This window comes from Salmo salar, chromosome ssa22 (genome assembly GCF_905237065.1).
Source record: "Salmo salar chromosome ssa22, Ssal_v3.1, whole genome shotgun sequence".
Classification (NCBI taxonomy): domain Eukaryota; kingdom Metazoa; phylum Chordata; class Actinopteri; order Salmoniformes; family Salmonidae; genus Salmo; species Salmo salar.
In genome coordinates, this window is record NC_059463.1 from 53030442 (window position 1) to 53041267 (window position 10826).

The 10826-nt window shown below is 39.0% G+C and overlaps 1 protein-coding gene across 11 annotated transcripts in view; it reads left to right on the forward strand.

The window, feature by feature from the left end:
• The window catches only part of LOC106583705 (glutaminase liver isoform, mitochondrial), a 31905-nt gene extending 21767 nt beyond the window's left edge, over positions 1-10138 (forward strand). For 9 of the 11 annotated variants that reach the window (XM_014168209.2, XM_014168219.2, XM_014168212.2 and 6 more), the window contains 6 exons: positions 1548-1679; positions 3343-3435; positions 3871-3932; positions 4239-4315; positions 6485-6548; positions 6800-10138. In XM_014168209.2, coding sequence (XP_014023684.1) covers positions 1548-1679; positions 3343-3435; positions 3871-3932; positions 4239-4315; positions 6485-6548; positions 6800-6956 — 585 coding nt within the window. In that variant the 3' untranslated portion in view covers positions 6957-10138. Of the gene's footprint in view, positions 1-1547; positions 1680-3342; positions 3436-3870; positions 3933-4218; positions 4316-6484; positions 6549-6799 lie in introns of all 11 variants that reach the window. The other 2 variants (XR_001323592.2, XM_014168215.2) reach the window with 2 other exon arrangements.
• Positions 10139-10826: the final 688 nt, after the last annotated feature.

The following is a 10826-nucleotide window of genomic DNA, read 5'->3' on the forward strand; positions in this document are numbered from 1 at the left end:
AAGTTGTTTGAAGCGTCTATGATGAACAGAGACCGGATGACAAGGAAGAGAAGTTGACCTCCCTGGGATGTCGTCACTTCATTATTGCCCGCACCTGCGCATTCATGTGAGTTCATGTGAGGCGAGACATTTTTCAAAAACGTTTTTCAAGACACAGGAGAGGTCGGGTTGAAACATTACTGATGTTTCACGTTAAAAATGGGCCTAAAGATTGATGCTAAACAACGTTTGACATGTTTGAACGAACGTAAATAGATATTTTTTTTTAACTTTTCGTCGTGACTCCCCCCCCCCCGCCCTACTTTTGAGGAGTCTACCGAAGCGCTATCAACATGGAATAACTTGGAGTTATTTGGACATAAATTATGAACTTTGTCGAAAGAAACCACATTTGTTGTGGACCTGGGATACCTGGAAGTGCCAATGGATGAAGATAATCAAAGGTAAGGGATTATTGACAATAGTATTATTGATATTAGATGGTGCTAACCTGTATATCCTAGCCTATTGTTCTTAGCACAGCACCCCGTTTATTGCAAAGTGTGATTTCCCAGTAAAGTTATTTTGAAATCTGGCAATGCAGTAGCATTTACGAAATGTTAAACTATAATTATTTGAATGACAATATTATAATTTACCAATGTTTTCGAATAGTAATTTTGTAAATTGTAACGTTGTTCACCGGAAACATTTGAGGGGAAAAAAAATCGGAATTTCACAGCTACTGTAAAATGCTGTTTTTGGATATAAATATGAACTTGATGGAACAAAAAATGCATGTATTGTATAACATAATGTCCTAGGAGTGTCATCTGAGGAAGATTGTCAAATTAGTGCATAATTTTAGCTGGTTATCTGCTTTTGGTGACGCCTGTCTTTGAATTGACAAAACATTACACACAGCTATTTTCAATGTACTCTCCTAACATAACCTCACTTTATGCTTTCGCCGTAAAGCCTCTTTGAAATCGGACAATGTGATTGGATTTAGGAGATGTTTATCTTTCAAATGGTGAAAAATAGTTGATTGTTTGAGAAATTGAAATTATTAGATTTTTGCAGTTTTGAATTTCCCGCCATGGTCTCTTGACAATAAATCCCAATACCGGGATAAGATCCCCAAGAGGTTAATGGAAACAGGACGCACCTGATCTCAAATTCTAGTCTCATAGCAAACGTTCTGAATACCTATATAAATAAGGTATCTGTTTTTTATTTTTAATACATTTGCAAAAATGTCTAAAAACCTTATTTTGCGTTGTCATTATGGGGTATTGAGTGTAAATTGAGGACATTTCTTTTTTTTTATCCATTTTAGGCTGTAACAACAAAATGTGGGACAAGTGAAGGAATCTGAATACTTTCTGAATACACTGTATCTGTATCAGTCATTTAGTAAACTGTTTTAAATACCATGTATTAATAGTCGAGTAAACCTTTTAAACATCTGTTTGCCAAATGAAGGCCACCTTTCTTTTTCTTTAGTTGGATGATTTAACGGACACTTTTATCATAACCTGTATGGCCCCTGTATGCTTCTCTCCCAGGTGGGCTTGCCTGCTAAGTCTGGGGTGTCAGGAGCAGTTCTCTTGGTGGTTCCTAACGTCATGGGAGTGATGTGTTGGTCTCCTCCGTTAGACAGGGTTGGAAACAGTGTCCGGGGAATACACTTCTGCCAGGTAACCCATTTTACACATGACTGAATTACTTGTACAGAGTGAGCACTTGCATGTACAGAGTGAGAAATGCTTGTGTACTCCGTATGAATGTGTTTTGCTGAGGTTTTGAATGTGTTATGAAGTCCTCATATAGGTACTCTTTAACTTCTATGGGCTAGGTCCCACCTGCGGGACACAGCCAGTGAAATATCAGGGCGGAAAATTCAAAAACAACAAAATGTCATAATTCAACTTTCTCAAACATACAACTATTTTACACCATTTTAAAGATAAACTTGTCGTTAATCTAACCACATTGTCCGATTTCAAAAAGGCTTTACAGCGAAAGCAAAACATTAGATTATGTTAGGAGAGTACATAGACAAAAATAATCACACAGCCATTTTCCAAGCAAGGACATGTGTCAATAAAACCCAAAACACTGCTAAATGAAGCACTAACCTTTGACGATCTTCATCAGATGACACTCCTAGGACATTATGTTACACAATACATGTATGTTTTGTTCGATAAAGTTCATATTTATATCCAAAAACAGCATTTTACATTGGCGCGTGATGTTCAGAAAATGTATTCCCACCAAAATGTACGGTGAACGTGCACATCAATTTACAAAAATACTCATCATAAACGTTGACAAAATATATAACAATTATTTAAAGAATTATAGATAGACTGCCCCTGGATGCAACCGCTGTGTCAGATTTTAAAATAGCTTTACGGAGAAAGCACATTTTTCAATATTCTGAGTATATAGCTCAGCCATCACGGTGAGCTATTCAGACACCCGCCAAGTTCGGGGCAACCTAAACTCAGAATTAGTATTAGAAATATGCTCTTACCTTTGCTGATCTTCATCAGAATGCACTCCCAGGACTGCTACTTCCACAAGAAATGTTGTTTTTGTTCGAAATAATCCATATTTATGTACAAATACCTCCGTTTTGTTCGTGCGTACAGATCACTTATCCAAAGGCATAACGCGCGAGCGCGGAACGAGAGACGAAAAGTCAAAATGTTCCATTACCATACTTAGAAGCATGTCAAACGCTGTTTAAAATCAATCTTTATGGTATTTTTAACGTAAAATTGTGATAATATTCCAACCGGACAATAGCATATTCATTCAAGAAGAAAAAGAAGGAGGGGCGCGCTCGTGGGACCGAGCATATCCAATCCCTTTGTTGCCAGGCAGACCACTCAGTAACTGAGCTCCTATACTCTGCCCAGTGACAGGAAAATACTCAAACCACTTTCTGAAGGCTTTAGACAGCCATTGGAAGCCTTAGGAAGTGCAACGTCACCCCACAGACACTGGAGCTTCGATAGAGAATCAAAAGAAGAACTACAATTCTCAGACTTTTCACTTCCTGCTTGGATTTTTCTCAGGTTTTTGCCTGCCATATGAGTTCTGTTATACTCACAGACACCATTCAAACAGTTTTAGAAACTTCAGAGTGTTTTATATCCAAATCTACTAATAATATGCATATTCTAGTTTCTGGGCCAGAGTAGTAACCTGTTTAAATTGGGTACGTTTTTCATCCAGCCATGAAAATACTGCCCCCTAGCCCAGGCAGGTTAAATAGCGTTAACCACATGCAACATGTATCATGTTTTCGCTTCCCCATAACTATCTGCTTTTTCTGTCTTGATCTTGCAGGAGCTGGTGTCTTCGTTTAACTTCCACAACTATGACAACCTGAGACACTTGGTCAAGAAGCAGGACCCTCGAAGGCAGGACGGGGATGATAGGGTAAGGGATTTTGAGAGTTTTGAGCGTTTTATGAAAATCTAATCAAATTTTATTGGTCACATACACATGGTTAGCAGATGTTATTGCGAGTGTAGCGAAATCCTCGTGCTTCTAGTTCCGACAGTGCAGTAATATCTAACAAGTAATCTAACAATTCCACAACAACTACCTAATAAACACAAATCTAAATAAAGGAATGGAAATAGAATATATACACATAAATATATATATTCTTATTCCATCCCTTTACTTAGATTTGTGTGTATTAGGTAGTTGTTGTGGAATTGTTAAGGTAACATACCAACAATTGAACATATTTGCGAGAACATGAATTGAGGTTGAAGTTTGCTCTTGTTATGATGAGCACTATGACTGACATGGGGGCGGTGTTGTCCCGCCCAGTCTAAGGTGTATTTATCTCTGCTATGTCTGTAGAACAAGTCTGTGGTGAGCCTGATGTTTGCAGCCTACAGTGGAGATGTGTCAGCCGTCAGAAGGTAAAATACCAAATCAAGGAGTCTACAGAAGGAGGGTTTATGTTTTACTTAGTTACACCATGAAGTCACATGCTGTAGATGTCACTCTCTCTCCTAACTACTAATCCTTCACAGTAACTCTTGATGTCACTCTCTCTCCTAGCTACTAATCCTTCACAGTAACTCTTGATGTCACTCTCTCTCCTAGCTACTAATCCTTCACAGTAACTCTTGATGTCACTCTCTCTCCTAGCTACTAATCCTTCACAGTAACTCTTTGAAATGAGGAATACTATGTAGAATATAGCTTGTCTCCTATCCTCTGAGGTTTGCTCTGTCATTGATGGACATGGAGCTGAAGGACTATGACTCTAGGACCGCGCTACACGTGGCTGCTGGTGAGGGTGAGTTTCTCTCCACTGGTGGCATTGGCTCTTCAAAATGTTCTTCAATGTGATGTTCTGGTGCCTCTAGGGTAATTAACTTCTCTAGGGCCAGTGGGACGATTTCGTCCCACCTACGTAACAGCCAGTGGAATCCCGTGGCGCGTTATTCAAATACCTTAGAAATGCTATTACTTCAATTTCTCAAACATATGACTATTTTACACCATTTTAAAGACAAGACTCTCGTTAATCTAACCACACTGTCCGATTTCAAAAAGGCTTTACAACGAAAGCAAAACATTAGATTAGGTCAGCAGAGTACCCAGCCAGAAATAATCAGACACCCATTTTTCAAGCTAGCATATAATGTCACATAAACCCAAACCACAGCTAAATGCAGCACTAACCTTTGATGATCTTCATCAGATGACAATCTTAGGACATTATGTTATACAATACCTGCATGTTTTGTTCAATCAAGTTCATATTTATATCAAAAAACAGCTTTTTACATTAGCATGTGACGTTCAGAACTAGCATAGCAAACTTCCGGTGAATTTACTAAATTACTCACGATAAACGTTCACAAAAAACATAACAGATACAGAACTCCTCTATGCACTCGCTATGTCCGATTTTAAAATAGCTTTTCGGTGAAAGCACATTTTGCAATATTCTAAGTAGATAGCCCGGCATCACAGGGCTAGCTATTTAGACACCCACCAAGTTTAGCCCTCACCAAAGTCAGATTTACTATAAGAAAAATGTTATTACCTTTGCTGTTCTTCGTCAGAATGCACTCCCAGGACTTCTACCTCAATAACAAATGTTGGTTTGGTTCAAAATAATCCATAGTTATATCCAAATAGCGGCGTTTTGTTCGTGCGTTCAAGACACTATCCGAAAGGGTAAAGAAGGGTGACGCGCCCGACATGTTTCGTGACAAAAAAAATCTAAATATTCCATTACCGTACTTCGAAGCATGTCAACCGCTGTTTAAAATCAATTTTTATGCCATTTTTCTCGTAAAAAAGCGATAATATTCCGACCGGGAATCTGTGTTTCAGTACAAAGAGAGAGAAAATAAAAACATGGGGTCACCTCGTGCACGCGCCTCAGTCAGATTGTCCTCTGATAGACCACTTACCAAAGGCGCTAATGTTTTTCAGCCAGGGGCTGGAATTACATCATTCCGCTTTTTCCCGGGTCCTGAGGGCCTATGGGAGCCGTAGGAAGTGTCACGTTACAGCAAAGATCCTAAGTTTTCAATAAAAAGAGTCAAGAAGCTCAAGGAATGGTCAGAGAGGGCACTTCCTGTACAGAATCTTCTCAGGTTTATGCCTGCCATACGAGTTCTGTTATACTCACAGACACCATTCAAACAGTTTTAGAAACTTTAGGGTGTTTTCTATCCAAAGCCAATAATTATATGCATATTCTAGTTTCTGGGCAGTAGTAATAACCAGATTAAATCGGGTACGTTTTTTTATCCGGCCGTGTAAATACTGCCCCCTAGCCCTAACAGGTTAAGACAGCTGATTGAGGACCTTATTACTGATGAATGTGATGTTCTGGTGCCTCTAGGGTAATTCAGACAGCTGATTGAGGACCTTATTACTGATGAATGTGATGTTCTGGTGCCTCTAGGGTCATTCAGACAGCTGATTGAGGACCTTATTACTGATGAATGTGATGTTCTGGTGCCTCTAGGGTAATTCAGACAGCTGATTGAGGACCTTATTACTGATGAATGTGATGTTCTGGTGCCTCTAGGGTCATTCAGACAGCTGATTGAGGACCTTATTAGTGATGAATGTGATGTTCTGGTGCCTCTAGGGTCATTCAGACAGCTGATTGAGCACCTTATTAGTGATGAATGTGTTTTTTTTATGACTGTGTTTTTCTTTCTTTCTGTTTGCATTTTGTATTTATATTGATGTTTGTGTTTTCTGTCATTTATGTAATTCAGGGCTCATCTGTATGATTCCCTGATAAAATAAAGGTTAAATAAAATAAAATGTCTTATAATGCTTCATAGTGATGTTATAGATACTTATGAGTTGTTATTACACCTTCTAGCAAGTGTTATAATGCAGTAGAAGGGTTGTGTATCATAAGGAATTATGTATGTGTGCCTCTTAGCAAGTGTTACCGGGCTAAGATACCTCTTTTGTGCTTTGTCCTCAGGCCATGTGGATGTGGTACGGTTCCTAACAGACGCCTGCAAAGTGAACCCCTTTCTGAAAGACCGGTACAGTAGTATTCATTCATTCATTCATTCATTCATTCATCCACCCCTCCATCCATCTATAGCAATCTCTATTGACATTTCCTCCAACCTAACAACATCCCTTAGCTACTATTTTCCCAGCCTCTCATGTCTTATTTCTCCATCTCATTCGGTCCTCTGTGGCCATTGTCTTTATTGAGAGGTAGTTATTTCTGAATAACTTCTGACATGCTTCATCTAGCTTCTGTCTCATCTCTACCACCTCACTCCAGGTGGGGCAACATTCCCCTGGATGATGCCATGCAGTTTGGCCACAGTGCCGTGGTGAAGGTCCTACAGGATTACCAGGCGGCCTGCCAGGAACAGGAGAGACTACCAATGGCTGATACCATACCCCTCAAACTAGAGACTGTAGAAGGCATGGTGTGATCATGGGCCATATGTATCAAGCGTCTCCCATTAGGAGAGCTGATCTAAGATCAATTTTGAGTAATGAAACAGATGATTATAGACGGGGAGAACAGTGATTGTAGATCAACACCCCACCTTGATAAATGGGCCCAGGACCATCAGGATCCATTTATTAGTCCCCAAACAGAAGAAAACTGATTGAAACATGGAGACTTCCTCAAGTTGTCCAATAAAAAAAGAAAAACATTCATTTTAATTTCTGTTGCAAATAGGTGTGTCCCAAGTGGCATTCTATTTCCTATAGACCTTTAGTGCACTACTTTTGGTTAGCAGTGTGTGTATAGGGAATAGGGTGCTATTTGGGATGCAGACCTAGTGTTATTCCTCCCATCAGGACTTTCTCTGGGTACATCCCAATAATGTCTCATTTCTCCTGAAGTGTACACTCGTTCACTACGTCCCACAAATCTAAAATAGTTGAATTAATGGAGGCATGGGCTAGTTTCTTATACCAGTCATTACCTTTAATATCGGTGAAGGGAAGTGAACAAGTGCACACTTTGAGAGGAAGGAGAGATAATTGGGACAGAGTCCCCTAACTTGTATGCAGTATTTTCTCTTCTCATTCAGTCAGAGATAAGACTTGTAACAACAATTGTTGGGCTTCATTCCGATACATATACTGATTCTAACTATTATGAACTTAGCAGAGTTCATTTTGTCAACAATAACGACAAATATTCGTCAACAACTTATTTTTCCTTACTAAAACTATGACTATAACAAGACGAGATGCCCAGGGAAAAACCAACGACTCACAAATAGTTTGTCATTTTAGATGACGCTTTCCAGGTGGCCTGCCAGGAACAGGAGAGACAAGATGAGAAGACAAGATGAGAAGTTCACCTGAGACTAATGGTCATTCGATTTGACATGACGCTCCATCTGCTCTGTTTTGTCCAATCAGAAGCATGCATGCCTTTAATGCAATCGACTCTCTGACAGAATGAACGTCTTTCATGTGCGCAGGCTACTTGAGTTTATCATAGCCCTGCCCGCCTTTCCAACATACACGGCTCCCGGCGGTCACTTCAATCGTCTCTCTTTTGAACTGATGCGCAGGAAGGAAACTTCTAAATTGTAGCTAACCTCAATTCTGTTAGGAACCAATGTTCAAACTGGCCATTTTTGCTTTGATCACTTCCAAAGCTATATTTTGCCATTTGCGCTGATATTCATCTGTGTTGCCACTCTCAAGTTCCGCAAATGCGAGTTACAGTAAATTTTTACCCGATTGGAAATACTACTGCTATTTACTGAATATCAGGAGTACAGCAAGTATAAGCTCAAGGAGTATAAGCTCAAGTAGCCTCATTCTGGCATTGTTGGAAAGCTCAGATTCACCCCTTTTCAATTGATTCACAGAATATGCACATGGTGGAAGTTAGGGGTAGCTTAAATATTCATTATTTAATGGGAAATGCCTTGACTAAAATGACGGTGACTAAAACCAGTCAAATTGTCCAGAATTTAGACTGATAATCTTAAACTAAGAAGGATAAAATGACTAAAATGTGACCAAGATTAAAAGCCATTTTAATAGATGCCAAAATTAACACTGCTGGGTACCAGTCTGTTTGTGGCATCAAGGAATAACAAGTTTGGTATGACCGGAAGTTCACACGATAGCAGACCGTTCTGGGACCTTTTGCCAATTCATATACGTCACTTTCACAACCCACAACTGACCTATACTATACCTTTTTTTAAGGGCATCATGAAATGCCCTAATACAGCTTGCCAGTGTCTTTGGCTTTGCTGTGTATTGGTGAACATTAGCACGTTGTTGATACATTAGCTGAGGTTGTGCTGCAAGGGCTCAACAGACCCAGTAATGAAGGAGTTCAGATGTCATGGTAACTTGTTTCAGTCATGTGGCCTCATTTGAGTACCTGGGGCTCTGTTGCAATATCCATCACTCGGAGTGAAGCAATGTGTTGGGCATGCATTCTCAATGGTGTGTGTGTGTGTAGCATCCGCAGCAGAATGAATGGTCAACTCTCAAACTGATGGTTCATGAAAGTTTAATGCGGTACCATTTCCATAAACACACCGTAAGACCTGATGGAGAAACAAACCAAAAATGCTCTTATAATACGAAACAATACAGTCCACAGACAACACACTTTTACACAACTTTACATTAGCGTGCTTCATACATCAAATGCATCAATATGCATGAGAATGTCTACCCCAAATAGTCGATTACGTGCTAATTGCTTACTAATGTGGCGCAAGATTAACTAATATATTAGCCAGCGCAAACAGTGGAGCTAGGCTACAGCTAATAACGTCATATTGCTAGCAGACTTCAGAACATCAGTTACAACACAAATATCCATTCAGTATACGTTCAAAATAATTAGAAACATTTGAAATAAGACCAATATTTAAAAACAGTAAATACCTTGCTCTCTTTCCAGCTAGGTGCTAAGTTTGACGTTGTTTTCTTGCATACTTGAACAACCTTCACAGAAAGTAATTTTTCCTTTCTCTCCCGCGCCCGTTTCCCATATACCCTTTAACCTTGTATCAGAGAAGGCACAAAAAATAAACTGCTGTCAAAATAAGTCACACTAAACTGTCAAATATACAGTGAGGTTTGAAAGATAATAAAAATTAAAAAAAAACGAGCCCAAATATTGAGCAGATATTGTGATCTGGCACTCGTTTTTAGGGGTTCATTTACAGTGTGCTAGAATGGACATTGGGACGTAAGCTGGAGTTTGTTCATATTTAGTTACATATTTCTAAAGAGAACATGTCTACAGGTCTGTATCCTTTATGTACATTATTGGAGATCTACGTCCATGGATGTAACACGTACCAATAAATGTTGTTAACCAATGAGGAACGTTGAGATATGAGGGAAAACTGTGACTTACAGCATTCCTCTGATGTGAACTCTAGCACATGTGCAAACATTGAATTGGACTTTGTGTAAATACTGTATTGCTTACATGTAAATAAGAAAGTGTATTTCCTAATGCCTGATTCTTTTGCAAAACTGTGTGGTATGTTTTAACTTGTTCTTCATCACTTGAATTCACTGGTAGGATTTTTATGTCATGATTATTTACATGTCTTAGGAAAGAGATGATCGATTAAAACTCTGACCCCTTCTGGTGGCATTTTCTCAACAATGCATAATATTGTATACTACCCTCAGAAAGTAAATTTAGCTTTCAAAACTATAAGTCCTACAAACTCATACTTAGTACTGTTAGAAAGTTAAGAAAGGAGTCAGAAACAATGTGAATACTACAGAGCCCGAGATGCAGCAGGCCCCAAAAATGCTGAAATTTACCAAAACAAATTCTGGGGTTGGGGGTCCCCCCAATTGTCCCCATGTTGGGGAATAAGAGATTTGAAAGGTGTGATATAGAATATGTCACCAATAACTGTTACAAAATGTAAAAAACAAATTTCACAGATCTTTTACCTAATGGTGGCACTTTAAACATGGAAATTCTTATTGGAACACAGACACTAAAAGGGCAGGGCATGTGCTACATTCTTACAGGAATTATATATATATGTGACCGACCGGCTCGATTCGGTCTTTATGTAGCAAAGTTTGAAATTGTGTTTTTACATTGGATAAAAGGAGAGACTCAGAGTTAGAAAATGGTATTTCATACACTACAGTTGAGGAACAATGGGAAAGTTATTCTGCTTTGAAAGTTGATAAACTTGTAATCCCACTTTTGAGAAAATGGCCCTTGAATGTTTTGGTACACCTACTGGAGAGTTCTTCTTTGTCTACATCATTTAAACATTTTTACATTTTAGTCATTTAGCAGACGCTCTTATCCAGAGCGATTTACA